General features: G+C 32.7%; 1 protein-coding gene across 1 annotated transcript; it reads right to left on the reverse strand.

Moving 5' to 3' along the window:
* Positions 1 to 121: 121 nt before the first annotated feature.
* Positions 122 to 8,804, reverse strand: LOC108556821 (adenosine receptor A2b-like). Its single transcript, XM_017913095.1, has 2 exons — positions 8,232 to 8,804; positions 122 to 677 (listed from the first exon to the last, which is right to left on the reverse strand). Exon 2 carries the CDS (start codon positions 611 to 613, stop codon positions 122 to 124), a length of 492 nt encoding a protein of 163 aa, XP_017768584.1. The 5' UTR covers positions 614 to 677; positions 8,232 to 8,804.
* Between the last annotated feature and the right edge of the window lie 2,353 nt (positions 8,805 to 11,157).

Below are 11,157 nucleotides of genomic sequence, written 5' to 3' on the forward strand. Positions count from 1 at the left end.
AAAATCAATGAAATGTGAAAATACTACTTTTTTTTCATGTTTTTCAAACTTTGAACGTGAATTACAGCCGTATGGATAAAACCACAGTAATATATCGATACATGCTAGATTCCCTAAACATTCAGCTTTCATATGCATCTTTTGTGTCCATTCTATCTATCGTTATTTGCTCACCCAATGCCGTTTTGGTGCGAACGTTCCTCGAGTACCCCATCGGATGTAGGATGGCCCAGTAACGATCGACGGAGACGGCGACCAGACAGAATATCGATATGGTGCAGAGGACGACGAGCAGTGAGACGGTGAAGAGACACGCGTACAGATTCGTCGGCAATCCAACGGAAGACATGACCGCAAACGGAATGCCGAGAAGTCCCACCAGGAAATCGGCGACAGCCAAGGAGACGATGTAGTAGTTAGTGCGACGACGAAGACGACGCTCTTTACGGAAGACGAGTATCACGAGGGCATTACCGACGACCGCCAGAATCGCGACGATTATCTCGCAGACGGCGTAATACAAGTTGAGCTCTTCCTTCTGGTATTCGTGACTCTCTTCGGAAGCGTTGGCCGAGGACGTCGTCGGCTGGAAAGTGATTGCGTTGAAGGCCATTGCAGCGGTCAACCCAGCTCTGATTTCCTCCTTTTCATCATCTCCACCCGCAACGCGCTCAAACCTGAAACAAACACAAACGAATTAGAACATTTTATTGAATAACTCAATAACCACGCGCATCAATTACACAACAACATAAGATTATTAAAGATAAAACTATGAGCTTTCCAATGAGCCCACATACAAAGTTGTAGCATATACAGTTCAGTTGTTATAAGCTATCAAATTTGAAATTAAGAAAAAAAATTAATTAAGAAAATGTTCGAGATGTAGCGATTTTTTTTGCAAATGCGACCGATGCGAAAATCGAACGTTAATTAGACATCAAGTGGGAGTTGGAAACCTCTCAAGTGACCGTCGCAAATCTTTTGTTGCATTCTGTTTCCATGGTGATTGTTTACCTCCCGCTGTTGTCGCGGAAACAAAACGCCGCTCCGGCACGTCCACCAATTACGAACAAATACCATCCATCGCCTCCTTGGATTTCGCAATAAACGTGCATATATACATATGTATGTATAGAAAGAAAGAAAAAACATAAGAAACGCGAAAAACTCATTTGTTTCTGCAATAGATAACACAGCACGTGTTGTTTTCGTTGTTGCTACTGCTGCTGCCTGCTGTTAGTAAGTATTATAGAGTTGATGTTGGTGTGCTTCTTTCTTGTAGTTTTCGCATCAATTTCGCGCTCGGTTTCCACTGCAGCAGTTAATTCAGTTATCTCCGCTGGCATCGGATTACAGACGGACGGCCGGCCGGAAAAGTAAAACGCAACGAGAGGAAGAAAGATCGCGCCAATTCAGACTAAAACCTCATTCCATTTAGCCTAGTTTAATTAAATAGGATGGAATGATAATTTGCAATTAGTTTTACGCCGTCGTCGGCGCAAATCCCTACGATTACCCACGAATCTACTTAATAAACTGGAGAATTTAACTGAAGAATCTCCACTTTACAGCATCAATGAGATTTACGGCAAACGCACAAAGTTGTAAATCAAATCGTATAATGTTTTTTTTTTTTTTTGCAAAAAGATGAATAGATTTCTAGAGCAGAAACGAACATTGAATCACCGTTCTTTTCATTCGCAAATTAACGGCAACGGATCGTTTCGCTCGCGAAAACATATAATTTTAATTATGTAGACTTTTGTTGTGAAGTGCGTGAACAGCAACAAGAAAAAAACGAACGAACGGAGGGTGGATTTCGGGAAAATGAGCCCCTATTCAACAGAAGTGTACTAAAAAAAAAAACACGAAATATAGATTGAATTCGATGTGATCAGCAAACAAACAAAAAAATAGCGTTGATTGTTTCACACACAAAAAAAATAAACAAGAGGGAAGTTGTAGTATACACTTCACGTTTATTCGATTACTCGTTGTTTACTTTACTTTGTATGCGTGTTTGATTTGAAAATTACGTTTCACAAATCGATATTCATATCGTATAATTAAATTCTACATCACAATTTTACACGTTACGGCAACGTAACGTGTACATTTATTTATTTTTCAAACTGTCAATGTCATTTTTGTTTTTGTTGTTATTGTATTATATAATTATAAATTGAGGTTGACAATAAGTGGATTGACATTGACAGCTATAAATTTAAATCATATATTTTAAATTGACAGATCAATAAATAAGAACGATAGTATATTACAATTACGTTGCTGTAACATAAACGTAATGGTTCTTTTATTCTTCAAACTGTCAATGTTATTTGTTGTTGTTGATGTTGTATTATATAATTATAAATTGAGGTTGACAATAAGTGAATTGACATTGACAGCTCTAAATTTAAATCATATGATTTAAATTGACATTGACAGATCAATAAATAAGAATAAGATAGTGTATTACAATTACGTTGATGTAACTTAAACGTAATGGTTCTTTTTTTCTTCAAACTGTCAATGTCATTTGTTGTTGTTGTATTATATAATTATAAATTGAGGTTGACAATAAATGGATTGACATTGACAGCTCAATAAATAAGAACGATAGTGTATTACAATTACGTTGCTGTAACATAAACGTAATGGTTCTTTTTTTTCAAACTGTCAATGTCATTTTTGTTGTTGTATTATATAATTATAAATTGAGGTTGACAATAAGTAGATTGACATTGACAGCTCAATAAATAAAAACGATAGTGTATTTCAATTACGTTGATGTAACAACGTAATTGTTCTTTTTTTCTTCAACCTGCAATGTCATTTGTTGTTGTTGTTGTTGTATTATATAATTATAAATTGAGGTTGACAATAAGTGGATTGACATTGACAGCTATAAATTTAAATCATATGTTTTAAATTGACATATCAATAAATAAGAACGATAGTGCATTACAATTACGTTAATGTAACGTAAACGTAATGGTTCTTTTTTCTTCAAACTGTCAATGTCATTTTGTTGTATTATATAATTATAAATTGAGGTTGACAATAAGTGTATTGACATTGACAGCTCTAAATATAAATCATATGTTTTAAATTGACATTGACAGATCAATAAATAAAAACGATAGTGCATTACAATTACGTTGATGTAACGTAAACGTAATGATTCTTTTTTTTTTTTCAAACTGTCATTTGTGTCATTTTTTTGTGTTGTATTTGAGGTTGACAATAAGTGAATTGACATTGATTTTTTTTGTATTGTAAATTATACTTCGAGCTAATGGTTCATTGTTTTTTCGAACTGTCGGTGTGTTATTTTTTTTGTTCTTGTATTATCACGTGATATTGACAATAAGTGGGAAGACATTGACAGTTCTAAAAACAAACTCTATGTTTTAAATTTGACATTGACAGTTCAATAAACAAGATCGATATGGTAACTATGGTAATTTATAAATTAGTTAATTTAAGTTTTTGGAAGGGAAGGGGTAAAGCGAAATGACATTGACGTTTGTGAGTAATCAGTTTAAGTTTGGTAACAAACGTGAGGTGTCAAATTCTTGAGTTTTCGCAAAACTTTCATCGTTTTTTTCATGGTAAAATTTGGGGGGTTTCAGTGGAAAATCAATCGAATTTCCGGCGTTGGCGATGAGTGATTCACACGCACAGTGAGTTAGTTGGTTTCTGGTGAATAGTGAGTAAGTAAGTAAGTGCATGAAGGCGAAGGAAAAATCGATGGCTTCGGAATTTCTAAATATACACAACACAGAGAGCGCAAAACGCATTGTGCGGAATGAACGTTGGACGGGACAGAAATAGGCGGAAGGAAGGATACGGGACAATGTTGAAGAAGCAGAAGGACAGACGGAGAGAGAAAAGAACGAGTGAGACGAGGATGAATGTGAAGAGAGAAAAAGAGAAGGCCAATAATTCAGCCGCAAACTAAACTAAAGTTCCGAGACGCGGCCTAAATTATTCAATAGCTCATAACAATCCAACATTTTTCTTTTTCTTTTGCCATTCGTTACAATGAAAGGTTACAAGAAAAGGAATATATAGATCCGCACGAAAAACGAAAAAAGAAGTGAAATCTTTGTCATACACGAGTTTTCACTTAAGCTCTAGTAAATTCATTGAAACTTAATTTAGTTGTATATTTCGTTCAATAGATGGCGTAAGAAAAAAAAAACATTGATACAGTTTTATTTTTTTCCTTTGACGTTGGTCATGTATTAGTCGATAAACGTCAAATTTGGCAATTTGTCAAACGTCAAATTAGACAGTTTCTGTTAAGTTTTTTTCACTGAATGAGATCACAACTATTTGGTCGCTTTCATTTCGTCACTTAAGCTTTTACATAGTAAATTCATTAAAACTTAATTTAGTTGAAATTTTCGTTCGATAGATGGCGTAAATTTCAATAATAAGGAAAATCATTGATACAGTTTTGAATTTTTCCTTTGACGTTTGTTATGTATTAATCGATAAACGTCAAATTTGACAATTTGTCAAACGTCAAATTAGACAGTTTCTGTTAAGTTTTTTCACTGAATGAGATCACAACGATTTGGTTGTTTTCAATTGGTCACTTAAGGTTTGATACAGTCAATTCATTGAAACTTAATTTAGTTGAATATTTCGTTCGATAGATGGCGTAAATTTCAACATAAGAAAAAACATTGCTAAAGTTTTGTTAATTTGACGTTTGTCGTGTATTAATCGATAAACGTCAAATTTGACAATTCCTATATGAATTAATCGATAAACGTCAAAATTGACAACTTATCAAAAGTCAAATTAGACAGTTCCTGTTAAATTTTTCACTGAATGAGATCATAACGATTTGGTCGCTTTCATTTGGCCACTTAAGCTTTGATACAGTAAATTCATTGAAACTTAATTTAGTTGAATTTTTTGTTGGATAGATGACATACATTGATACAGTTTTTTTTACTTTGACGTTTGTCGTGTATTAATCGATAAACGTCAAATTAGACAATTCCTGTATGTATTAATCGATAAACGTCAAAATTGACAATTTGTCAAACGTCAAATTAGACAGTCGCTCTCTTTAATTGAGAATCATCATTCATGATTTTGCTCTCTCTTTCTCGTAATCGCACAGTTTTCGCGCCGAATTAGATATGAAAAATTCTATTTGTAATTTTCCCGTTCATCGGTCCGCGGAGAAATTTTTCCATCCAGTCGAGTGATTAATTTTCCCTCTGTCTTTCTTTCATTCCGTCTATTTGCCATCGATTTAATTTTTCTCATTTCAAACAAAATATGATTTTACCTCTTGAAAAAAAGAGAAAAACCGAACATATTTTTTTTTACGACTTAATGAACTGTCCGAGCGAGGGTGGCTGAAATACGTTTTTGTTTCTTTTTCGTTTTATTGTCTCGTAAATAAATGCGCCCTAATCGAAAATGTAACAATCAAAATTCGCGCGCTTTATTCGGTTTCCGTGTATACTATTTATTATATAGGGTCATTTCGTATGATTTTTAGTACGGTTGGTATTAAATGTTGACCAAAAATTGATGAAAATAGGGGATTTTTATTTTCTTTGGTTACAAAAAGTCAATTGCAAACATGTTACCAACCAACAAAAACACAATATATAAACTTGTTTTTTTCCACTAAATAAAAAATGAATTTACTACTGTCGTATTTTATAAAAAACTGAAACATCTATCAGTGAATTAGAGACGCTCCAATAGTTCGCAGTTTTTTTTGTTTTGTTTTATAAAATCGATTTCAAATTTAGCGCTTCCAAACTTGAAGGAAAAAAAGAAAAACAAAAGCGATGAATTCGATTTGATTGGTCGTTTCGTGGTTCGGCCTCGATTTTATTTTGTTTTTTTATTATCCTGCATGCTTTCTGAATGTACGGCTTGCAGGTATAATTACGGAAAATTCGCGGAAACGCCGAGACCCGAATCATCGTCGACTCAATCCATATAATTTTCCGTTCGGAAAAATATACCGCTAGAAATCCACTGAGAAACGAACAAAAAGAAAATAAAGATTTTCGCAATGAACATTTTGACGTTTCTGACATTGACGTTGTTCAAGGTTAGGTTCGTTGCTTGTCATTCAATGACAAATTTAGATGACGTTGACAGTTGACAGTTGAACATGTATAATTAAGATAAATGTCATAAATGACATTTTGAATGACGGAAAGAAGAAAATAATGACAGGAAGCAGCAAAAATTAATCGACGAAGAACGGGGGTGCGTTTAATTTGCAAATTGAATTCCCCATTGAATCGTACAAACACACCAATTCAGTCATGCGAGAGGTCCGTTTTTGTGAGTTGGGGGAGGAGGGTCGTTGACGCTGAGAACTCCATTTAGCAAAGCAAACATGCAGCAATAGTGTGAGTGAGATTAGTGCGTATTTAATGCGAGCCAAACAAATAAGATTAGTTGATAAATTTGCATTCAGAATTTGTCAATTAAAGCCGATTATTATGTAACCCACGTTTGTGATACGGTTTAAAAAAAATGCAATGACATATGTTAAAATTATCAACTGACAAGTATAACCTTAATTTGGATATAATGGAGTGACAGCATTCACGTCAAAAATGTAATTGTTTTAACTGTCATTTTATTAGGTTAATGTCAAGTTATATTGACACATGTCAATATTGACACAATTGCAGAACATAAGGAATCAATGTATTTTTTCACTTTCAATTCTCGAACGAACAACAAAGTAAAATTATTCGTTAATCAATGATAATTAAAGAAATTCTACGATCCTTATACAAAACACAATGATTACACGACAAAGTTAAAACTTGATGAAAAATGTTATCTACTCGATAATTAAGCATTTTTAATTACTTTCAGTCTTAAATTTCAGCGCTGTATTGAGTGTCTAAAATGTAATTGTTTTAACTGTCATTTTATTAGGTTAATGTCAAGTTATATTGACACATGTCAATAATGACACAAATGCAGAACATAAAGAATTAATGTAATTTTTCACTTACAATTCTCGAACAAAGTAAAATTATTCGTTAATCAATGATAATTAAAGAAATTCTACGATCCTTTTACAAAACACAATGATTACACGACAAAGTTAAAACTTGATGAAAAATGTTATCCACTCGATAATTAAGCATTTTTAATTACTTTCAGTCTTAAATTTCAGCGCTGTATTGAGTGAGGAAAAGTTGTTTTTTTTTGTTGTTGTTGTTGTTAATAAATACGAAAATAAGCAAAGAGTCTCGAGTGTCGTTAATTATGCGAAACGTGTTTTTAATAATCCTGGAAAACGTCGTGTAAATCTTCGTTCCACTTCAGCTTAATAAAACATTCCTTAATGTAGGCAAAATCACGAAGGCAAAACAAAAATAAACAAACAAAAGCAAAAGCGAAATGCGTATAGAAACAAATGCCGAAAGCACAAATACCGCAACGATTTCAGTGTTTCCAAAACTTGAAATATATTTTTTTTTACAAAATCGTCCAAATCGACCACGTTTTTGTTCTTACATCTTTTCTTATTTCGCTGAAGAAAAGAAAATGTAGATATTGAAGATAGACATAAATAACAATCATTTTCTTCACATTTTCCACCCTCGTCCATATTTCACTTCACTACATATTACATTTTTCTCTCGTTTTAAGGGTGAAAGCGAGAACCTCATTCTAAACATTCCTTCGATACACGAACATCAATAATCGTTGTTTTTTTTTTGCTCCCTCTTCAAACCACTATAATTTATGATTATATCAAAAAAATTGTAAATGTTTCCAAATACTTCATAATTACATCGGAAGAGGTTTTAAATTGCGCTTCTTTTGATATAACCATGGTTACGTAATGTTAATTAATAATCAAGATATCACGATTTTCGATTTGTTTGACGTGTCTTCACCTTTTGTTTCATTACTCGATAACCAATCATCATAATTAGATCATTCAAAGTGTAAATCTAACATAAATCTATAGCCTTTAAAACCAGCTCACTGCGAGATTTGTGCTATTCACCGTTTATCTGTTATGATCTGTGAAATTTGAAAAAAAAAATTAAACTTTTTTCTAAAACAAAATTTTTCTATAATTACTGTTTCTTTTATATATATAGTAATTATTAAAAACTGTAATTTTTAGCTTTCACTGATTGTGGACAAAATTAAGGACAAATTTGCGACTTTTCCAATTAATTTAATAAAAAAAAACTTACCAAAAAACCCATGCGTTTTTGTGGCACACGGATACAATTTTAGTTTTTTTTTTGAAAGACACAACACCACTTTTTCTCCCTCCTTGCTGTTTTTAGTTGTGTTTTGTTTCAAAAAAAAAAAAAGAAAAAACACTCCACTGCTTGTTATCAACTTGGACAATTGCCGCTGAATTTCAGCAAATTCTTAATCTAATTTCCGCGTTATTCCATTATCAACGATATCCGCGTCGGCTTTGATAAAACAAGAGAGAAAAACAAGTTTTGCTGGAAACAATTCACAGAAAAAATGAAGAAAATTGTGACTATGAAAATTTGAAGGTCGAAACAAAAGAATTATAAACAAATTGACGAATAAACAAAAAGGAATCGCGTTGCCTAGGATAGTTGGAGGTGGAGTTGTTGAAACAAAAACGGTCGCAACGAAAGCGCGTCGCCTACTGCCGTCGCGCCGCGATGGGAAACACTTGTGGATGATGATAACGTTTGCGCGGATTTTCTTATTCGTTTTTTGCGCGCGCGCGCATTCTACAATTACGTAAAGAAACGAATCAAAATAAAAAAAAAAGGGAAAGACAAAAGTGGAAGTAAAAAAGGAATAGAGGAATTTTCCTCTTCCGTTCTCGTTCTTCGATTCAACAATTGTGAATTTATTCAAGCCGCGTTATTTTACGCGGAATTTGCGTTAATTTATTATTATTATATTCGCACACATACGTATCCTCCTCATAGAAGAGGAGACACGCGAAGAACGCAACGTGCGGCACTCACCCTAATCACGAAACGTTCGTGCGATCATCGTTTATCGCCGCCGTTGATCATGAATTATTATTATTTTCCCGAATAAAGCAATAGAGGAATTAATTTTTCCGCGCAGCTTAAAATAGGCGAAAATTTGCGCGGAAATCGATGTCAAGGTTGTCCGAAAGTGTAGCTTACTAATTATCATTTGATATCTGAGGTGAAACGAATGCGAACGGGGAGGAAACCCTCGTTTTACCACGATTCTCGTAAATCAATGTTAAAAGCGAATTTTTTTTCCTCTCCCCCTGAATTTTGTATAAAAAAAAATATTCTCACACACTTTCAGACATGATGTAATAGTTTCAATACATCGCGTCAAAAAAAAAATGGGGTGCGGGATTATTGACGTTATATATATATTCATATTGTTGCTATGTACGCGTTTCCATGGTTTCTATATATATCATTTATTAGTAAAGAAGGAGTGATTTTTTTTTAATAAATCTTTGATATTTTCAATTACATTTAATTAAGTTAACATTGAAAATTGTCATAATGCAATTAATGTTTTATTTTAGTTTTTTTTATAATTAGTAAAATTTTGTATAAATTAGAAATTCGTTTTCAAATTTCTTAGGTTTACAAAATGTCACAATGACGTTTCTACTCGTCTCATAATGCAACACGAGAAAACAAAAGTATTACCAATAGTGTTTTATTTCAATCATTCATTTATTTTTCTCCTCTCAAAATTCGAGAATTTGTTAGGTTATGGAAATGTCATTGTGACATTTCTATTTCACCCACAATGCATCAGCATCAGAAACAAAAAAAAACAATTAGTATTACCAACTTTCGTTTACATAATCGTAAAATTTCACTGCATCAAAAAACAAAATGTACTTTGCTTAGCAACGAAATTATTAATTTTTGTTTTCACTCGTATAATCTCGCCGCTCTCGATTAGGTCTCATCACGACGACTTGATTATTGATTACATTGATTACGTTAATTACATTATTTTTAGAATCGTAAAATTTAAACTCAAAACAGATTCATTCTTACTGAATTCCCTCCAAAAATTAAAACATAAAAAAACGCAGTGAAAATAAATCGATATCGTCGCGTGACAACCTTCGTTTCTTTTCTTTTTTTGTTTTTTTTTATCCTTATCCAAACATGTTTTAACTGTTTAAAGGGCCCGAAGAAGTAGTAGAAGAAAGAGTGATTGAAGAATGCAGCAGAATGAGACTTGTTGCGGTTGAAATCGAATAGAAACGTGACTTCCTAACTGCGTCTCTCGTCCAAATAAATACGAAAATAACTAATTAAGACGTGCTCGAAACGCGCATACATATCGCCGATTTATTTGCGTTTAATGTTCCTGTTTTTGTTGTTCGTCGCTTTTGGTTCGTCCGCAAATACAATGCAATTATTATTTGCATTGGTTTCCTGAAGATAATCGTTCGACAAATACGGATGTGAAAAATTGTACATTGATTTTGACTGAATTGGGAATTTCGATAATTTGCGAGACACAGATTAAAATGCAATTTACACATCGAGATTTCTGTTATAAGAAAGTTAGTAAAACGTAATAGAAAAATAAAAACAAGTAAATTTTAATAAATGGCAATGCTTTAATACTTTCGCAAAGCTTTTGTTTTTTGTTTTAATGTTGGTAATACTATTTTTTTCTGGTGAAAATGGAAATGTCATTTTGACGTAAAAAAAATAACCTTAAAATTTAAATTTATACAATATCAAACTTTTCCACGCTCACATAAAATGTATAAGGAAACATCAAAAATTTATGATTTCTGCTAGTTGCAAATGTTGAAAATTAAAAGGAAACGTAATTTTGGGGTAGGAAAAGTAACCAAATGAAAAACACTATAAAAATGTTGGTAATGCTATTGTCTTCTGGTGAAAATGGAAATGTCATTTTGACGTAAAAAAAAAATAACCTTAAAATTTAAATTTTTACAATAACGAACTTTTCCACGCTCACATAAAATGTACACGGAAACCTCATAAAGTTATGATTTCTGCTAGTTGCAAGAAAATTGAAAGAAAACGAAATTTTGGGTAGGGAAAAAGTAACCAAATGAAAAACACTATAAAAATGTTGGTAATGCTATTGTCTTCTGGTGAAAATGGAAATGTCATTTTGACGTTAAAAAAA

This window comes from Nicrophorus vespilloides, unplaced genomic scaffold (genome assembly GCF_001412225.1).
Source record: "Nicrophorus vespilloides isolate i.1.1-1 unplaced genomic scaffold, Nicve_v1.0, whole genome shotgun sequence".
Taxonomy (NCBI): domain Eukaryota; kingdom Metazoa; phylum Arthropoda; class Insecta; order Coleoptera; family Silphidae; genus Nicrophorus; species Nicrophorus vespilloides.